General features: G+C 38.9%; 1 protein-coding gene across 41 annotated transcripts in view; it reads right to left on the reverse strand.

The window, feature by feature from the left end:
• ZNF536 (zinc finger protein 536) overlaps positions 1 to 21,857 on the reverse strand; it is a 361,403-nt gene that overhangs the window by 108,580 nt on the left and 230,966 nt on the right. For 38 of the 41 annotated variants that reach the window (XM_021540651.4, XM_085589489.1, XM_085589497.1 and 35 more), the window contains one exon: positions 10,863 to 12,440. In XM_021540651.4, coding sequence (XP_021396326.3) covers positions 10,863 to 12,440 — 1,578 coding nt within the window. Of the gene's footprint in view, positions 1 to 4,268; positions 12,441 to 21,857 lie in introns of those variants that run through there. The other 3 variants (XM_021540779.4, XM_021540772.4, XM_085589501.1) reach the window with 3 other exon arrangements.

The raw sequence follows: 21,857 nt of genomic DNA on the forward strand, positions 1-21,857 counted from the left end.
GAGTGTCAGTTTTCTCCTTCCCCAGCACTGACACTCAGTTTTTTATTCAACTGATTTGCCCCCTCCTCTCCCTGCTCTGTCCCCCATGGCTTGGTTTTCATCTTCTGACCTTATCCTGCTGTCAATCATTTTGGCAACTAAAGAGGGAGCCGTCATGTTAATGGGATTCCCACCTCTATCCTTTGGGAAAGCTTTTCTGGTTTGTTTTCTTCTTTTTCACCCCAATGTACAGTTATATAATGATTAGTGAATATACCCACAAGCCCTCCCATTATTAAACAGTTCTCCTGTCAGGGGATGGAAAACCCAGCGGCACCGCTGGGTGCTTGTTGGAGCTGGCCAGGGCTTGGGGATGTCTGGTTGTGCCCGTGATGTGTCTTGATGTGTTTCGCATCTGGATGAACATGGCATGGCAGCAAATTTTGCTGGGTAAAAGCTGTCACCCTCTTCAAACTCCCAGCAGGGAGAGCAGAGCCCTCAGCTGCTGGTGGTGGGGAGCAGGGCGGGGGCTCTCCAGCCCCCAGGAACAGCACACTGCTCTGCTCTGCACTCCAGCTGGCAGGCTGAGCCAGCAACAGGTTAACAAGCATAATCTGAAAGGATTTAAAATAGAACCAAGCACACAGACTGGAACACGGTTAGGTGTGCAAAGGGAAAATTGAAACGAGACACAATCAGGGCTAAAGTGGCCTTTTTCTAAGGTTCTCAAATTGATCTGTGTGGCAGCTGTGAATTGAGGAGACCCCCAAAGAAATTCTGAATTTCATCTTTAACCTGTTCATCTCAATGCACAAACCTTTTCTTATTTGTCTCTCTTGATAAGTGTCCCATTTCTATATGGCTGAAGTGTTGGTTTTTCTTCCCTGCATCCTCCTAATTTGCCTTGTTATTCATGTGAGAATTTTGGGGTCAAACACAGTTCCTGGTTTGATTTTTAAAAATAAATAAATAAATAAATAAAGGAGCAAGGACTAACACAGGATGGAGACATTGAATAATAGGCAAGAAAAATTTTAACTTCCAAGTTGCAGACTGAAATCGTTGACATTCAATAAAAAAACCACACAAGAGCCAATTCAGCCACCAGACTGGGACCTTCTGAGCCCCATGGGGACCAGTCACACCGGCCCTGAACATGAGGGGAAAACTGTGGCAGACAGTGTGGCAGGACCTCAGCCCTGACAAAGAGGTGCAGCAGTGGGTGGGAGGGAGCAGTCCAGCAGACACTGCTGAGCCATTGCCTGCCGTGGCTGGGGCTGGTGTGATGTGGTGATGGCCAAAACCTGCCAGCTCGGTCCAGCTGGCACCCCAAAGAGGCCTGAGGTAAAAATTCATGGATTTGGTGAAAAGATATTATGGTCAAAGCATGCCACAGCTGCTGCAGAGAGTCCTGAGCACTATTGCTGGGCACGGGCAGGAGTAAGAGAGGTTTTGGTGATGGGTTCTTGGGCTGCTCGGGAAGTCAGGCTCACCCACACCGCTGGGGCACCGCAGCCATGTACACACCCAACCCCTATTTGCAACGTGTGTTTATTTTCAGCAGGAAGTTTTCATAGCTTACTGTAGTTATGTCAGAGAAGGAAGCATTTGTACACTGAGGACTTATATAATGTTCTTCATCTTCAAAGTGCTTTACAAACATTAATTAATTCATTTATCCTCACAGCACTCCTACCAGGGAGATAAATACTATTATTTTCCATTTTGTAATGTAGAATCCAAAGCGGAAAACTTATTTCTTTCCATGGTCAGTGAGTGAATCACAGGTAGATCTGCAGGAGAAGTGAGGATTGCCAGCTTCTGAATGGGATTCCCCCCCTCCCCAAATCATTTTTAAAAGACTCGTGTTCTGACAGAGTCATGCCACATATCGGGATATGCCTTGGGTTTTTCCTTCAGTAAGAGATAATTAAGGAACAATTCCCTCTCTGATCCCCAGCATGGCATGCTATTTTCTACCCCACTGTTGCTCTGCAGCTGAACAATGGCTGTTCTATGCAGGGAACGGCGCTACAGACGCCCCGGATCAGAGGAGATCGGCTTAAAGGAACTGGCTGGCCTTCGTCTCGCCCCCGGACAATGGGGCGGGCGAGGCAGCCTGGGTGCAAGTGCCTGACGTGGGGGTGGCTTCAGGGACACCTGTTTGTAAATGGCACTGCTCTGGACAGGAGCCTCTCTCAGCTGAAATCACTCACACCCACAAGACCTATCTAGAAATCTCACGTAGTAGGAAAATCGCTGTGGTTTCCAGTATCTGGTCTTGATCCCAGTATTTGGTCTCAATCCTAAATGTAATCCTTTGATATTCGTGTGGGAGGGGTGCGGAGTGCTCCCGGTTCACCTCTGTGGTGCTGCTGTAAATAAACCTCTTTCTTGTCTGCTCCTCGCCAGCAAATGAGAGGCTGATTCAAGTGGCAGTGACAGTTACTGTGAGCTTGAGAGGCTCAATTTCAAGACAGCTCAAAAACCAAAATTGTGACCAGGTCTTCTAAGGAAGCATTCAGACCCAAGAAATTGAAGCAAAATCAGGGATGACAAACTGATATAAAATTCCCTGAAATTTTATAATTTCTGAGAAAGACAAATTTCACCTGTTACAATCCTTGTTAGTGGAGACCTTGGCCACCCTGGGTTTTTTCCCACTTGATGTTCTTACAATAATCAGACTGCATAAATCTGCAAACTTTCTAGGTAACTTTCAAGCTCAAAAAAGATACACTCACTAACAAAGTACACCATGGCATACTGCAGAAGATATGACCATGGGGAAAGGCCTATACCTAGATGTTGCTTCAGAACAATCAGAACAATTGTTTAGTGATAAATGTTTTTTGCAAATGACTCATCAACCCTTGAAAACAGGATTCCTTATATAATACAAGTGCTGACACAGCCTTCACTTGAGTGGTGTGACTGCAGCTGTATAATTACAACTTTAGATTTGATGTTATGGACCTTAGGTTATGCCATTCAGACAAATGATCCATTGTAATACAGAGATATTTTTTCCTTAGTCATATTGCCCACAGGACAATAAGGACTATATTCACAGCTCACTGCATAGAAGTTTAGGCATGGAACAGCCAACGGTACTATACAAAATGAGATTATACCCAATGGGGGTTAAATGGATTCATAATTGCCACTTTTTCTTGTCTTTTTTTTTTTTTTTTTTTTCTGTGCTCCTAGTTGATACTTTTTTGGAAGTGCTCTCCAAATAAAAGGAAGAACAATGTCACACTGAGTCTGGATAAATGTTACAGTTGTCTCACAAATGCTGTATTATTTCTAGCCCTTCCAAAATAATATAATTGTCCTACTGCTGAACCACAGATTTTTCTCAGTATGACACAGAACACTAAAATGTCAGGTCCTGACTCATGGTGTTTTTGTGGAATAAATAAAAAGTACCAATATGCTATTCAGAAGGGAGAGCATTAATGAAGACGTGACACCGGGAGCCCCAGCCATGTTTTCCTTTAGCTCCCACTGGATGCTCAGCGGTGCTCCGGACAGTGGGCCACCTGTCAGGGACCCCATCCTGGAAGCACTTACCATGGACCTGGGTGGTGCTACTGGCACTGGCAAGGCTGGCTGCTTGCTCTCCTATGCTTGCTTTGCCTCAGGAGAATCCTATGTGGCCCTGGGGAGGGGGGCTGTTCTCAGGATGCTCCTCGCACATTCTTCCCACGGGAAACCAAAGTGAACAGGATTTGAGCTGTGACTTCAGAAAGGCTGAGCAGGATTACCCAAGAAGGATCACTCTTTCTGTATGATCATTGTATTTCTCCACTGGGACAGGCCTTGCACACCCATCACTCACTAAGTCTGCATTTCCAGCTGCAGCATTAGAATCCTGTATTTGGCTCACCCTGGCCGAGCACCCCAGCACTGATATTTACACACTTAATCCACCCACACTGCTCATTTTCGACCCAGCGCCATCCACAAAAATTTCTACTGGATTTTAATGGTGACAGAGGAGAAACAGCTCCCACATGCCCAAGTTACTTTCTGTGACAGAGGAAACAAGTCTACTGCCCCCCCTAATATACCTGCCTAACCATATATGGCACCGTTCTAATGCTTAAAAGATGGGATTTTTAATAAATATCATTCACAAGGCCAACAAGAAGCTATGTAGAGTTTTTCTCTCAAAGCATCAAACAACTGTGGATTGCATGAGTGGTCTTTGGTCTACCAAAAGATACAACAGTTTCTCAGAGTATTCTTGAATTAATCAACAAAATGACTCAAAACTGCACTAATGGTTAACAGCTTTTTTTTTATTAGCAACACTGAGATAAGTTATTGAAGCATTTTAGTATTGTTTTACATTCCATTCAGAAGTGACCTAACTTGTAACTCCATATACATTTAAAGATATAGTTTGACACTTATTCAGAAAGCAACAATTATTAAAACTTACATACCTTCATTACCAGGAAACCGTAATATATTTTCTAATTACTTCCAACAATACTCTATTCCAAAGCACATGATAACCCACTAGAAGTTTACACATTTCACTTCAATCACAGGTTTTAAATTGTGGATGTCAGAGTGCTGTTCATTGAATTTTACTGTCTTTCTTGGTTAATATTGGAAAACCTGGCACAATATATTAAGCTAGAAATATTGCTTAAAGAATATGAAAAAAGATAACTACAGTATTTGTTCCTGCTAAAGCATTACAAAATACAGGACCATTAAAAACTCAAATAGAAATGACAATAAATAACCTTAAAAATGTTAAGAGAATTTTCACTCATACTAAAGTCCATTCCCTAAGCTTGCCAAACATAAATAACAGAACATATTCAGGACCTCTATTTTTGTACTATTATGATGGTTTGTTATATATTGTGGATGTATTGTGTATACATATATTAATGCTTACACTTAAGGTATATATTTTTTTCTTTGCTGATACAATTAATAAGCCTCAGGTAATTATTTATCCCTGGCACTACAGGCATCTAGATAGGTGGGAGCAAAACTCAGAAATTCCAGATATGCAATACTGTGCATAACAAGATCATCTCTGCATAAAGATATCCTAGGTTCCTTAGATTACAAAGATGAATTTGGTTATTTATTCCTGAAAGCCTGTAACATAAAATTATAATTGCTGTCAAATTAATTGTTTAAAATTGGCCTCATAATAGGTATTAATCGTACACTTAGTTTTGACTTACAAGAATGTCTAAATTGCTCATGTTTATGAGTACTTATAGGAAATACTATACCTCAGACACAAGAATGTGTATTCCTGAACCAAAACACAAACCAGAGCATTGTCTCATTTTGGAAAGACCTGGAAACATCTCTATGCCTCTGCCTAATCCTAAATTATAATTTAAATTTGACCTGGATATGACAAAAACAATAAGAATATATTGTTTGGGAGATGAAACTTAGAGCAAAAAATCATACAGCTCTAAGCTTACATCATTATTTTGTCTCTGCAAAGAAAAGAAAAGCCTTTCTGTGCTAGGGATTTGCCTTGGTGCGGCTGGCCACTGATGTCTGAAATCAAGGCACATACCAAGGCCTCCTTTTGCAAACACAATCCCCCTTTCAGATGTGGTGCTAGGAGGGACTGAATGCCTCCAGTCTCTGTGGGAATAGGAGGTACTCAGCACTTAGCTGTATCAGATCTTTTAGGGGTTAATTTCCAGAAACATAAATGGAATGGGAATGTCACACCACAGTATGAAGAATGGTAAGAACTAAAAGTTTTCAACAGTAAACAAAATGGTGATACCGAACTTGTCACCTGACCGATTTCTGATACAACAAAACACAATCAAATTAAAGTACATGAAAATAGCAATGAAATTTAAAGTCAAATAAACATAGGACCTGATTCTGCAATCCTTAGTCTTGTAAGTAGCGTTACTCATCAGGAATGAGGGATGCAAGACTGGGCCCTTAGCTTCTGCTTAGGAAGTCAATGTTGATTCAGACAGTATCTCTTCTAGCCAAAAATATGCAGCAAAAGGAAAGTAACATAAACAAGGCTAAATGTCAACAGTGTTTGCAGACTTACAGACACCATCCATTTGTTTGTACTGAAATGACTAGCGAACCATTTGGCAAATACAATGCTATTCACAGACCAGCCCTTTTATCCAGCAACACAAACTTCGCTGGATCACTGGCATTCCCAGTTAATTAAAAAAAGGAAGCAAGCCATATGAGTTTGGTTTGATATTGCCATGCAAATGGCACTGTGACATCCAGAAGTGTGTCTGAAACCCAGGCGGGGGCCGAGGTGCTGATCTCCTGTTCAGAGGAACAGTTTGTACTCTGAAAGCTGGCCTTGGACCTCCTAACTGGAACTAAGAAATCTCTTCAAAAGCACAATAATGGGGTAAAGAAAATCCTGCTGTAAAACTTCCATATCATTTCATTCTGCCTTGAAAGAAAAGAATATTCTGGTTACTCCTCCAACTGCAGATCAGGACAAAGCATTCCTTAAGTGTGTTACATGATATTGTAAATGGGCAGTACTACAATTTGCTGCAGTAGGATGACCTTCCATTGCCTCAGAGCTGTCCTAGAGCTTGGATATATCAGGCCTTTTGCTTTTTAATACAGATTTTTTAATTTAAAAGTTCTGCAATAAGGATTCAGGTGAAGCCATCGCAAATAATTAAAAATCTTTTTCCGCGTTTTATGTGTTGGTGGTAGCTCTGACGGGGTTAGCATTATGATCTTTCTGGTTTTGACACCTGTGGCAATAAGCAATTTACAATAACTAAATTCACTATTTAAACATTGGGGTAGAGCACTATAATTATGTGACAATAAAGCTGTAATAATCTGCCACAATTGATCTTCCCCTTGCCCAGCCCTCTTGTCTGCGCTGCAGTTCCACATTTGGAAGGTATTTCAGAAAGTTACAATGCTGAACATTTTAATAATTCTGTGCAATGCTGAAAGATTTCTGCTGCAAAGGAAACTGAAAGTGCTCAGCCTTTTGCAGGATCAGAACTCCAAAACTGCTCCCATGCATCAGTGGGGCCCTGCCCTGTTTTCATACACTGAAAGTGATAATGGGGTGGAGCCTGTGCAGGAGAAAACAGCACTAATTGCAGAGGAAAGCAAGCATGAATGGAAGCAAATTAGATTTAGAGACAACATGGAACTAATACTTTTGGACATCATTAAGTGTGGATTGAATAGCACTAACCCATTAAGCAGCCAGCTAACACCCAGGACTATATCTGGCCAGTGGTTCTGTAGCTCATCAGTTCTCCTTTGAAAGCCTAAGTACTTCACAAGTAGCAAATGCAAGTAGGGAAATTTTACTATCTTGGTCACAAGGCAGAGAAATTTAAAGGGCAGGAGAGAGAGAAGGGATAGGGTCTTGTCATAAATGGCCTTGTGCACAAATCACAAGTAAATTAAGGTATTGGAACAGAAGGTAGAACATTATTGTGATGCAACTACATGTATGTGGGAAGACAAGTAGAAAAAGAGAAGAGCGTAAATGGAAAGGAAAACAGATCTTTCAAAACGTAAGTACAAAATAGATCTAGAACCTCCAAGCTTAACTTGTCAAATCAGCAAGGGCTGTGAAAGCAGAGTACACAGATGCTCAAAACAGCTCCCAAGCCATGGACCTTGGATCTGCCCTTCCATTAGGCTACTTGCTGCCAATCAGCAAGGAAAGACCTATCATCTTCTTAGGAACTGAGTGCCAGCAACATTAACAAGATCCACTCCTAGGTAGAATCACCTGAGACTCCAAAACCAAGTACAGTTCAGGAGTAACTCTAAAATTAACAATGCCCTTTTTTTTCTTTCTGTTCATTCTGCTGTATAAGGAGAAATATGACAAAAAATTCGTGATTTTTTCTCAGTAGCATTTTGACATGAAAATTTCTTTATTATGCAGTAATTATGGTTCTTTCCTAATTGTGTCTTTCATCTCTGCAGCCTGAAGCATGATAGGAGCATAAATGAATTATGTGTACATCATCAGTCTCTCTCATTCTCCATGACAGGGAAACTGAGGACTGCTTCCACACATGCAGCCACTTTCTGAAACAACAATGTGAGTTGGTGGCATTCTCCTCTAGAAGCAAAACTATTTTTGTGCCAAGATTTTTGCTTAAAAGCTAACCTACTATCTTAGGGTAAAATCTGCCATCTAAAAATTATCCACATGGATTGCTGAATTTCTGATTGCAGCCAGAAATTCAACTCAATTAGCATGGCCAGCCAAAGAAGCAATCTCAACTTACTGAAGCTGAAATATTTTATTTCAATTTTATTTCCTCTGTATTCTGACTATGGAAAGAGCACTGTGCCTTTCTCTCTGAGTGTGCAAGGACTGTTATCAAATGCATCAATGTTTTCTCTTGATGTCAACAACACACACACCACTGGCTGTAAAAAGAAACACAAATGCATGGAGTCTCCCCAAACACAAAAGGAACATAAGAATCATGGCCTGAAATCAGATGCTGGATGTGTGTCTCAAGTTTTCTCATCTCCCAGGCAGTGGGATAGACAAAGAGAACCATGACTTTGGTCATGGGCTTCGTGCAGGAGGAAAGGAAGGAAGGCTAACAAATGAACAGGGTGCTCCTGATTGCTAATCTGCAAGTGCAGAAACATCAGGTGGGACTCCCCACATTAACATGCACAGATGGAGTGTGATTTCACAGTATAAAATGTCACTGAGAAAATGAAAACTCCCCCCAAAACCACTAGTTTCAAGTGGGTGGTGTCCAAGCCAATCAAACAAAAAAAAAGAGCTACTGACATGGGGCTTGTTCATACTCATCCACTTTTCTGTGGATGATATTGAGAAAAAAGAAATAATGTATTTAAATAATCAACCGTTATACTTATGTTCTACAAGCACCAATAGAATGACAGAAAAGAATTTTAAAAAGCTATTTTTGGAGGGGGGAGACAGAAGGACTCCCACTGCATTTTCGATTAAAAAATGGCTTAAAAATTAGAACAGAGAAGCTTCTGTTGTTTCTCTTTTTTCCTTCATACTTCAAGTCAAATCCATTATCACTGGGCAGAGCTTGTGAAAGGGATATGGTCTTTAAAATCATATAAACCCAAGCTATCATAAAATGTCTGTTGAATTGATTGGAAGATGAAACAAAAAACTAATGGAAGTAACATGACCTCATTTCAATAATAATATTAGAGGGTTTTTTCCTGTTGTTGTTTTAAAAATCTTATGCCTATGAGAAAGTATAAAGATATTTTGCAGAAAGCAGCTAATCTTAGTTTTCTATATTTTTTTAATTTCTTTGTTTAGACAGTAATTTCTCTGTTGTATTTTTTTTCTTTATTGTTAAGTGATTTTACTCCACAAATGGAAAAAAAATCCAAGTAGGATTTTACCTGCTGCAAATTAAATAAACTATTAACTCTTTTCAATAATATAAATGCTGATTTTGAGGAATCTGGAAATATTTCCAACTACCTAAATTGCTCCTTAATTCACTGAGACACAGAAGTTTACAAGTAAGGCCACATGGATACTTGGGCAGATATTGGTTAAATGACAGATATGGGCAGATAATGGCAATATTGTGAAGTCACAATGCTCTAAGGATACTGTGTGTAGGTATCAGACTTTTTTTTATCAGATCAACTAATACACATAACAAAGCAGGGAGGGGCCTGGAGAGGGCTTTGGGCATCGACACTGCCAGTAAAGTCAAAGCTCCCCCAACCTTAGGTTAACCAGGGGAACCACTCTTAAGTGCTTGCAGATTGAGGGGTTCATTTTAAATCGTCAGGCTTGAAAACTGTTGATAATGTTTTCCTTTCTTTTTCTTTTTTTTTTTTTTTAACTTGAATACATTTTATTATGTATGTTCAGCTCTGACAATGAGTTTTCTGATTAGTTTGAAGGTTAAGTGAAATGAACATTACTGAAGTTTTTGTGTCCTTTGCTGACTCTGCTTTTTAAAGTGATACTGTTTTTCAAAGGATTTACGCTCTAAAATCTCTTCCAAACAAACACTATGCTGACAAAATAGGAGGTAAATAATAAAAACAAAATCCTCAATCTCATTTGTTCCAAATAGATTTAACTTTAATTCTTATAAATATGAGGTGTGTGATATGAAGGAGTAAAACTGCAGTTTTGTAAATCAGAGACTAGAAAGGGTAAAAGGTGTTTTTATTTGTTTAGAGTGTTATTTTAATTACCTGGAGGCATACTCTAAATTAGGCAAATCACAATTTACACAACTGCTAGTTAGAATAGTGAAATGGTCAAGGGCAAGTACTGCATGTATGCCTTTGAACCAAACCAGAAAATTATAATTAAAAAAAAAAAAAGAGAGAAAGAAAAAATAAAATCTTTCAACACAGGTAGACACATTCCATGCAGTTGGCCTTTGATTTCATTAATGTTGTGGTAACTGAACACACCTCAATCCAAAGAAAGAAAGGGGGGCAAAAAAGGAGAGAAAGCAATGTTTGCTTGGCAAAGCATCCAGTGTTTTTCATGGGTTTGTATATCAAAATACTGAAAAGTTTGCAAGTTACCATGTATATTTTTTAAAACTTTTTCCTCCTTTGAGTATGCTAAAGCAGTAAGTATCCCCTTCCGATGCCACTAGCACAGATAGTCTATATTGCTGCTACTCTAGTTTAAAAAGCAGGTTCTTTCTAAAATCCTGTTTAAGTAAGCATGCAGCACTGCTGATTTCAATGGAGTAGACCACATATAGGACAAGAATTTGGCCCACGGGATTTAACATTTAAAAAAATGTATTACTAACAAACATGACTAAGTATATTTAAAGAGCAGCTTCATGATTCTGCACAAGTGTTTTCTGAAATGGTCTAAAAGAAGGTCTAAAACTTACCACACAAGTCAGGTCTCTTGATACATCCACTAGTTGCTGTGCTACTTGCAAGTCCATTAAAGGCTGCTAAGCCATCAGAGCTGTAAGCTCTTAGGACTGACAACATGTTCATCTGCTTCTCCAGGACCTGTGGACCCTGAACTTGTTCGGGTTTCATCACTTCTTGTGCAGTTTCGTGTGAGGAGAGAAGATTCTGACTGTGCCACTGCTTTTCTGAAGCTTGTGGCAGTGGTGATATAAGCCCTTGTGTGGGTTGTGAGGTGACTGCACTTTGTATATTGTCGCCTCCTTCGCTGCTTTCTTTATTTAGGGCAGACAACTGCTTATTCATAATATCTGGTTCTGTGTCAATGTCCTCATCTTCAATGTTTTCTTCCTTGGAAGATTCCATATCCTCAGATGAAGCTATGTCAGAAAGGTCATCAATAGCACTTTTATTTACAGAGTCAGAGAGCAGAATATTTGGGTCATCTTCAGATTGTGTTTTTATTTCAGATTCATTACTGGTGCAAGAATTTTGTGTTCCCGTGCCAATAACACCAGGATAAACACCAAACTGCTTATAGAAGTCTGTTGTAAAATTACAAAAAGTGGATTCCATGTGGCTGGGCCAGGCTGCGCTCTTTTGCTCTCCCAGAGTCTCTTTATTTTGTCCTTGGGTCATTTTCTCAGAAGCTGTGTCCAGCTGGCTCAGCATGTTTGAAACTCCTGCCTCCTTGCCGGGCTGCACAGGGGAGGGGAGCAAGCTCACTTTGTTCACCGAGGCTGAAACTTCTCTAGACTGCTCTTTGCTGTTGCCTATGATGTCTTTACGTTTAGCCTTGCCCAAGTGATTGGCTTGGAGGTGCAGAGCCATTAGCTCCATGGATGAAGTTGTAAAGGAACAAAATAAGCAGCCATGCCAAGCAATGTTGTCTTGTACAGTGACAGAGGAGCCTGGCAGGGAGGCTGCATCGGGCCTTACCGACAAGTCCAGAGGTTCGTATTGCGACTTTTCTGTTTTCCGCTGTGAGGACTTGCTACTTATCTTCTCCTCACCACCGTCTGAGCCCAGAGCTTTTGCTGAAAGTGGATCTGAGAGAGTTTTATCCTTCATTTCTTTCTCTTTCTTCAAAGAACTTAGGACAAAGCTGTCCATGAAAGCTTGCAAAGACCCTTGAAAGTTCACACCGTTCCCGACCATGTTCTGGTAAGCACGGCCGAGTTCAGAGAAGTGTGTTCCTTTGGAAGATATGTCTGAGCCCTTCATATTTTCTGAAGAGCCTTCAGATGACATGCCAACTGCTTGTCCTTGCTGATCTCCAGAAGACAGCATTCCTGACGTCCACTGCTGTGAGACCATGCCGCTGCGGAAGTCGATACCAGGAAGTCCCTTGAAGGCTCCTCTCAGTATGTCTGGTCTAATAAACACAGAACTTTTACTTGGTGTCTCATCCTTGTGTTCCTGACTTGCACTCTGCCCAGAGAGTGGTCCTGCTCCGTTCTGTCGCTCCCGGTGGTGTCGTTCCAGGTGGTATTTGAGGGATGCAGACTGAGTACCAGCATAGTCACAATGTGGACACTTGTAAGGCTTCTCACCTATAGGTGTGGACAAAGAGGAGAACATAAAGAGAGTTAACTGTACTTCGGGCTACGGATGAGTGGAGAAATTAAAAAATCAGAATTAGCTGCTTAAAAACATGATCTTGGTACTAATAATTCATTTCTTAAAAAGAAACACCTTTAATTGAAAACTAATTCTTAAACTGAGTATTTTTAAAAGGGGTTTCTAGAATGTGGGGCTATTCAGAAATGACATGGTATCTACACACAATTAGCCATCCTTTTCTTAATCTAACATGTAGAAAACTGTTGTAGAATTAAAAGCTATGATTATGAAAATGAAGCATAACAATTTCAACCACAGTAATCATTAAAAGTACAAGTTAAAAAAAAAGGGAGACAAAGAATGTAACAAATGGATGGTTGCAATATTTTGTGTATACAATTGCTCTAAAATTTGTTTAAATTATACACATGGAAACCATTTTTAAACCTAAAAATTTTATGGCACTGTTACGCAAGACTGAAATGAATGATTTAAGTCTTGCTCTGCAGTAAATCATGGATATAATTAGCAAATGGCATACTGCACAAGTAATTTATCATTATTTGGAGGGCACCATTCCAGAAGGATTCAAAGATCTGCAGACCTACTGCATTGTTTCTAAATAAAGAACTATAAATACAGATTCTATAAAATATTAATATCATTACAGTACATAATGATTGCAGCATATAAGAACATATAGTTAAAATAAAAAGTAGTCTGTAAAAAAGAAATTGAGTAATAAAAAGTACAAAATATATTTAGTTTCTGTATTTGAAATTAGTATTATCTACTGGTTTTTGCAGTCCTTTAATTTTGTACTAATGACATTTCCAAGGCTCAAGTAGTAAAATGTGTAATTTACCTACCATAAGCACTTTTCTAGGTTTGGCTTGAATAGAGTTTTAAAACATATAAGATGATTTCCATGAATTAAGTAAATATTTGAAGCCCACACTAAACTTTTATTGTTTTTCCTATACTTTCAAAGAGGCAGAAGATTTTACACATATAATAAATATTCACATATAGTCATAAAGACATATCTGAAAAGAATGTACATCTAAGCAAAGGTATCTCTTAATTTTTGCAGAGCATTGTTAGCAGTGCAGAATTCTTTTAAAAGAAAAAGTATGGAAATCCTCTCTAAAAGTGACAGAAATCTGAAAGACCTGCAAGCTGTCAATACTGGCAATTGTTTCTATGAGGGGGGTCTGCAAGAAGAAAACACTGCTATTTCTAGGTAGCTTTTTTTCCTAAGTGATACAAAAGACAAAGACAAACCTCTCCAAATGGTGTAATGGAAACATTTGTTTTGAAAACTTCCTCCACAGTAAAAATGCTGTATAATATTATGTAGTTTACCAAACCAGCTGGAAAGTTATCCGCTTTCAAATAACCTCAAAATCTGCTAAAAAACAAAATTGAAAAGCTTTCAAACTTCTGTTATTTAAGCTAGAGGCTCAATTGAAGGGCTGGTAAATACTTGGGAAGCTGCTCCTCTCAGTGATGGCAGGAATTTGCTAATGAGAGGCGAGCCCAGAACACTCCATGGCCATGGAGGGCTGCACGAGAGCTCCCTGACAGGAACTGGGGCTGGATCCGTGCTGCAGTCCAGCCAGGGCTGAAGCACCTTACCAGCAGTGGAAATTCTAAATCCATAGTGTAATCCTAAAGCTAAATGGTGCGACGTGAGAGCTTTATATCAAACACATCAATTGACTTTTTTAGAGGAGAAAAATGCAGAGCCTCAAACAAGAGGTGCTCAGCAGAGGGAGTAATTAGCATGGTTCATGCTTTAGGTCTCAGTCCACACAGCTTAAGAGAAGAAATCAGATTTAAACATTTCAATGACATTTCTGAGTCTTTCGCAATCACCCAATTAAGCTCTGGTGCTTCACCAATGAGGAGCAGGGGTTGTGTTTAGTGGGAGTTGTGCAAAAGCAAACAGTTCCTATTGAGCCACAAACATGAGACAGAACACACCTGTCTGGGCTTCCCTGGTCCCAGGTGGGTACCTGAGCATGCACACACTCATCACAGGCCTTTGAGAGCAGGGACAAGAGGACAGAAGACACTGGCTGTCTATTTGTTTGCATTTCTGCAAGGCTGTTTGAGAGTGTGCAGACTCTGCCAGCTGCCAGACAGAACAGGGCCAGACAGTGATGCTGGGTTTACAGCATCACTGTAATATTTTTGGAGCCACTTTCAGTTCTGATGTTTGTTCCACCAGGTACTGTCAGCATCTCTAGTGACATCTGACACAAGTACTTCAGGTGTTGCCTAAGACATAATGAGACTGGTGAAAAGTGCCTGACTCTACAGGGTTAAATGTTCTCACTTTTGAATTTTCACTCCTCTTAATTGAAAAGCTCTTCCTCAGCATCCACTATGCCTTTATGCAAAACTTTAACACTATTACATTGAGCACTTCCTTGTATTCTAACGATAGTTCATTGTGTTTGCATTGCACGTAAGTGGCACCATCAAAAAGTGTGCCCCAGCATTGCAGGCACTACATCAACTGCTGGAGAACTATTGCAGGGAGAAGGAGAAATTTGTAATGTAGTCTGTAGTGATGTTGTTAAAAGCATGCAGAAACTCCTTAAAGCAGTATGCATATGTAAGAATAGGTAAAAATAAGTTTAAAATGTTGACTAGAAAAAATGCTAGTTCTGTTTTGTACTCCTAAAATACCTTCAGTCTAAAGCCCTGGGCACAACATACTCTTATTTTGAATTGCTAAGCCTTGAAGTCATTCCATTTTCTGCTCTAAGGCATCTCCACCGAGCGAGCTTCCTTTCAGCAGAGGAGATCTGCACGCAGCTCGCCACCAATGCCATGAGCATTGGACTGAAAGAAGACACTGACTGAGACAGTGTGACAAAAAGTTCAAATCTCTCCCAGCTTTGGTGTGCTGCCTCTGTGGTGCTCCCACCCCTCACATGGCTAGAAATGAGATCTAAAGCTGAAGGTCTGAAATTGAACTCAACATGTAGCAACACACTGTGCCACCTTTGCAATACAGGACTGGCCAAACAGCATTGTTCAAAGGGAGCTATTCAAACCTCGCTGTTCTCTGCCAGATCCAAATGCTGGCAGTGGTTAGTTTAATTCAAAGCAGTCTTAAATGCTGCTATTTCAAGGGCAGGCATTGGGAGAAGGGAGTAGGATGGAGTCAATCATCTTTGAATATTTTTAATTTCGTCTGTCAGTATTTCCTAAATTCAGTAATTGTACAGTTATTTAGATGCTACTTCATCTATTCAAATTAATAACTAGCTACACCCTGTATAAGACCCTGTACAAATGACAAAACAGAGTTATAAGCTGCTGTGGGAAAAATCCCAGTCTAACCTCAAACCAAGCCAGTTTCAATGGAAAACCCAAAGGACTACTAATTTTCAGGATTCTATCAGCAAATGCAGTACTACATGTCCAAAAAACACTGCAGGGGACAAGGGAGGTATGCTATGATTCTTGTTAGAAGACAACCTGTTTGTGTCTCATACTTTGAGGAAAGGTTTCAGAGAATTCATCCTAGTGTAATGACTACCCTGGTATTATTGCCAAGAGCAGTGTCTGGATGAGTTATTTAACACTTAATATCAGCTCACATAAATTAACGTTGCCATGTAGGAGTGAGGGAACATGACTTTTTCAAAATAATTTTCTGCATTTCATATCCAAGAGTCATTTTTCATTGTTCACAAAGGCAATGGCCACCCTTAATTTGCTAATTCTCTAGGCCTAGTCTGCATGCCTGCAAACTTTTTCACAATAGAGTAGGATGAGAGAATATTCCAGTATGTCCAAATAATCTTATAGGGAGTATGTTATCTGGGCAGCATAATCACAGTTTTGATCTACCTACTGTTATGGTTTAAAAGACACAAGATATCTCAGAGGAACTATTTTATATCAGGATAAAGTAAAACAATAAAATTTCAATGCTGCTTGTAAAATCTGCACAAAATCTTGGTAGATAACTGGAAACAGACATGTTGCCCAGTAGAAACAGGTCTATTTTTGTAGCAGGTTTATAAACCACCCAGTTGTATGACCTATGCAGGAGCTCCCCAGTCCTGCTCAGAGCACAATCTGACCCTATTGGTCAGGGGAGCCATCTGCTATGGGCTGTGCAGGGAGACCACAGCCAGATTATAACTAGATTTACAGATTTTAAGACCAGAAGGGACAATTACGATCATCTAGTCTTATCTGTGCTACAACACAAGCAAAAGATCCTCACACGATAATTCCAGCATCAGAGCATAAATACATTTTGAAACAAAACTTACCTGCTTTAGTTTAAACAAATTATGTTTCAACAATGGCAGTGAATAAGACTCCAGCATTTCCCTAGGTAAGCTGTTTGACTGATTAAGTATTTTTACTGCTCAAAATGTGTGCCTTATTCCTAGCTTGGATTTGTCCAGTGTTTGCTTCCTACTACTGAACATTGCTACTTTTTTCTCTGTTAGATTGAACAGATTTTTTTAAATTAAAAAGTCTATTTCCTAGGGAAGGTATTTGCAGACAGAAAAACAATCACTTCTTCACTTTCTCTCATCCTTGAGTGGAACATCCTTCCCAATTTTTCAGTGTCCTTTTAAATTATGGGTACCCACTAAAGCTTTGATGAAATTTCAACTTGATAGCAATTTTATACAGTCCATGACTGTGTTTACATCCATAGATTTAGCAATCAACTAACATCTCATATTCTGTTGCTTCTCTACCACAGTCCCAGGCCCAGTTCATCATCGCCTCTAGTATTTTTTCCTTTACATGTTGCTGATTTAAAATTCATATTGTTGAAAAGAGCCCACTTGACTAAGTGACTAATCAGTGCCTCCCCATGATTTTTAGCATCTTACCATTTTTGTGCCACTGGTAAATTTTATCAACAGTGATTTTTATATAGTCTTCCAAATAATGATGAAATACCAAATAGATGGAGCTGAAAGCACTGCTGTGGAACTGAGAGTTTATGTGCCATTTCATCTTTGTATACTGATTTTGGGGGGGATTTTTTTTTTTTTGTGGTTGTTTTGTTGTTGTTTTTGAGTTCTTGCTGGGGGAATTTTCACATAGAAAAGGCTACTTTTATGAGAAGGAACTTGATAAAACTGCCTTTCATTAAAAAAAATTGAAATAAATATGCTACCAGTTTTCAATTCACTAACTAGTTCATTCTGTAATTTTGCCCCAAACTTTTTTCACAATAGTCCTAATTTCAAGGTCTTAATATTCTTTCTTTTGGGAAATACAAGAATAGCCAGAGCTGTTTTACCACTACAAGTGCTCTGGATCTTACTCCATGTTCTAAGGCAATTTTTGGTTATTTTTTTCAATGAACTTAAATAATTTGGAGAACTCTTAAGCTAGGGTTTTAAAGATTTTTTCTAAAAGTTATCTAGTCTCATTCACTCTAAAAAATATTAAAATGCAGTGGGCTACAGCATAACAGCCTTATTACTTAATGGGAGCATAACTGTGTCATTGGAAAATGCTCATGAAAACCATCATGCTTCTTTCTGAAAACAGAGCAGAAGAGTATTTAGTCTTCTATACCATGGTTGATAATTTCTTGTCCATTCTTGTCCAGTATTAATAAGAGACCAATTGTTTGGCCTGCCAGATCTACAGAATTTTATTCCATTTTCCATAACCCCTGTAGACACATACATGTTTTTACTATTGCTTTTAGTTTCCCTTATCAAATTTCTTTACTTCTATTTATTTAAACTTAGTGTTGTGATCTTCTCTATTAATTTTTCATCTTTAACATACAGCTTCTTAACAATCTGTCCAGCATCCCATACTCCCTCTCCCTTTTAAATAAGATTTTATGAGGATTGTGCCCTTCTGCTCCTCGTGGTGCTGCTCCTCAGTATAGTGACAGCTTTGCACCAGGGCAAGAACCTCAAACACTTGGCAGCCCCATTTGCAGTGGGGCTGTGACAGTCACTTGGGGACAATGTGAATTGCAATTCGACCCCACACATTTCTTAACAAGCTACAGTTTGCTTTCATGCAAAGCAAATGAAATCAAACATCTTATAATTCCAGAGAATATTACTTAATGAAAATATTGAAAACATTTTCCAGCATTTTTTATTTTACCATTGAAACAGTTATTGATAACCTATTTTATCCATTGTGCAGTAGATATTTTAGAAATGAATTGCTGTATGGTTTAATTAGTTCATTATTATGCCTATTCTTACACAGTAATTTCTTTTATCATTCTAATCATTCACTTCACACTTTTTAAACCAAATGGAATATCAAAGGTTCTGTAGGATTATTTTTGGATCCTGCACATGTTTCACCACACAATTAATCTGTTTGTCAGAAATACTAGTTAACTTCTCCTCTTTACTACTTTTCTTTACTAGTCATTTTTCTCTATTATATAAGATGAAACCACCTGTAAAAGGACAGAATTTTGATGGTTTTACTTGTTTTATTAAATATTTTTCATCTGTGCACTCACCATCACTATAAAATATTTTAATTTTTATAAACTTTTATAATTGAATATTTTCCTTTATTTATATCTCATCTGCAATATTTATTTAGTCTTTTTACATGTCTTTACTTAGTTAAAATGCAGAGAGATAAATACGGCTGTTACTTTGCAGGGAAGATTCAGTACATTAATATAAACTGTACACAATTCCCCCAAAGCATATATATACGTTGTAAACCTGAAGACTTTTTACACAGCTGCTTATTGCTAAACAGTGCCTTGTCCAGAAGGGGACAATCTGTGTCTCTAATTGCTGTCACTGAAGCTGAGATTCATTATGTGACTTTCCCATTAAAATGTGAGCATTAATTTGTATAATGAAATATCACCCACTGCAGTGTTCATTAGCCATGCCCTACTGTATACTGCACATTGTTAGCTACCTAGAAACTGTAGTTAATTTCACTAATGGATATTTCCCTACTTAGTGTTTGGTAGGAAATTTATACTGTAACATTACCTCTTAAACTTTTAAGGAAATTTAAATTCAATCAATTATTTTCAACAAAAGTTTGGGATGTCATTAAGACAGGAGAAAAGGCATGCTGTACAATGTTAAGGATGGGAAATCTGGAGGAATCTAGAGAAATGAAAAGTCCTTTTAGTTCATCTTAGAAATGTAAGAATAAAGGATGTTCAATACCAAAATTGTCTCCTCTTGGAGCACACATACCCATTTTCCTTAATTATTCATATTGCTCATCCCACTACAAGCGCCTTCAGAGAATGGCAACAGGCAGTCTTTTTTTAGGAAGGAAATGTGAATTGAATTCATTTAAAACAGCACCATTTTTACTGTATTTCATCAGTTCATCTAAGCATGGTTTAAAATTGGCTAGTCACATTTCCAAGGGAAAATGCAGTAACACTGTAAATGCATATAATACATCTAATATATGCTCGATGTGTGTCACACATATCGTAACAGACTCTCAGTCAATGGATACAGCCCTGCCAAGTTTTTCCTTCCTATTCATCTCTTTCTTAGATTCCTTCTGTTTAGCACAATCCAAAACATCTCTCCTTTGCTCATACACATTATCCTTTTTTCTTTACTCAAGGGATTTAATTTTGTCTGTCATATTGGGAATATACCTGAGCATCTAATAACAGCACAAACCCAAACTGGTCTTATCTGCAGTGGCTTCTGAGGGCTAATGCAAGGTGCAAAGAGGTGCTAGAGCCAATCTGTAACCAGCTCCTACATAACATGTCCCCTGTCAAAGGCAGGACATAAGAAATTTTAATGTCTTACACTTAACTCTTTCTGCAAAGTCCAAAGGTCAAGGCGTGCAATGTAGAACCCACAGCATTTACTGGGTTTCAGGGGGGTTGAAAGGGCTTAGGAACATAAAGGAGATGCTCAGCTCCCTGAATGAAGGGACCTTTAGTTGCTGCCTCCAGTGGGGCAAAATGACAGCTCTAGAAGCAGCTGCATATGGCACATTATAGGTTTGAGATACTCTGATGGTTTCCTTTTTCACAAAAACTGAGCATCTCCAATCTTTTTTGTGTTCTAGCCTTCTCAGCTGCATGAGAAGCTGTTATGTGTTTTACAGCAAGGAGGCTGGCTCCCAGAGTAGGCAGGGCACCCAGCTGCCTGCCAGGCACTGCTGTGCACAGACACTCTGCCCCTGCCTCTCCTCCCAGACTTTGTGTGAGCTGGGAGGGCAGCACAGCCCCAAGAGCTCAGCTAAGAGGGCAGGAAGAGCTCTGCCTATCCTCTCTAAGACTCAAGGCTCACAAGTATTTTGGCCTGAAAATCCTTCCTCTCTCCATTCAGGGCTGTCCCAGGGAAGTGTCTCGCTCATCAACTGTTTTTAGAACAAGAAAGAGGAGAAACTGATTTCACATAATTATGCCCTTTTCCTCTTACCACATGGGAACAATCAGAAATCATATCTTTCTATCTTCCCCTTAAAGCTCTTCCTGCCTGAATATCACAAAGCTAGATAAGAAAAATCCTCTACAGTTGTGTTGGGACAAAACTGAGTATGCTAAATAAAACTTTGATCTATTTTTTTGGTCTGTTTTTGTTTTGTTTTTTTTTTTTTAACCTTCGCAGGCTTATTATGTGATAGCAAACTACACAGAAGCCAGGGCTCGGTGTGGAGTAGGTTGCAACCATGAAATATCCAACAGAAAAAAAGAAGCAACCCAAGCCACTGGCTAATTCTTCAAAAAACAGAGCACAGCTTCTTCCTCTTGTGCAAGATTAAGCTGCTTCTGCAGCTTTTTTGGGCCAATTGCCACAGAAGCACCTCCTGGCTGGATCAGACTTTGGGTCTGCTCTTGGCATGAGTACCAAACCAGCCCAGTCGTGTGCCTGCAAACACACAGATGTTCCAAGGAACCTGACTTCTGCTGAACTGCTTGAGCTCATCTCTAACAAACAGGTGCTGTGAGAACAAGAACAGTAATTGAGTTAATGTAGTGGAGAAATACAGTAAAGTGTTTTTTATCAGTCAGTTATATGATCCAGGCATATAATAAAGACAGAGTGTGACATAAAAGGCAGAAAACTGTCCCTGAGATGTATGAGCTAACCAATATTTGTTTAATAATTGGTATCTATTACATCATTTCCACTTACTACACAGCAACTTAATTTTTATTTAATAACTCTAGTAATATGCCAATTTACATTTTTATATTATTTATTAGGATTATTTCTAATATGTAAAACATTGCTTCATTTAAACATACTCTTGTCATTATTTACAAATACTTTGTTCTCAACCTAATGGAAATTGATCTTTACTTATTTTAAAATTATAATGATTTTTAAATACATTGTAAATTGTTGTTTCCATAGTTTCTTTAAAAAATTTTATATTATACAGTTTATTTTTTCTTGTTTTAATTTTCT

Source organism: Lonchura striata, chromosome 11 (assembly GCF_050655825.1).
Source record: "Lonchura striata isolate lonStrDom1 chromosome 11, ASM5065582v1, whole genome shotgun sequence".
Lineage (NCBI taxonomy): Eukaryota > Metazoa > Chordata > Aves > Passeriformes > Estrildidae > Lonchura > Lonchura striata.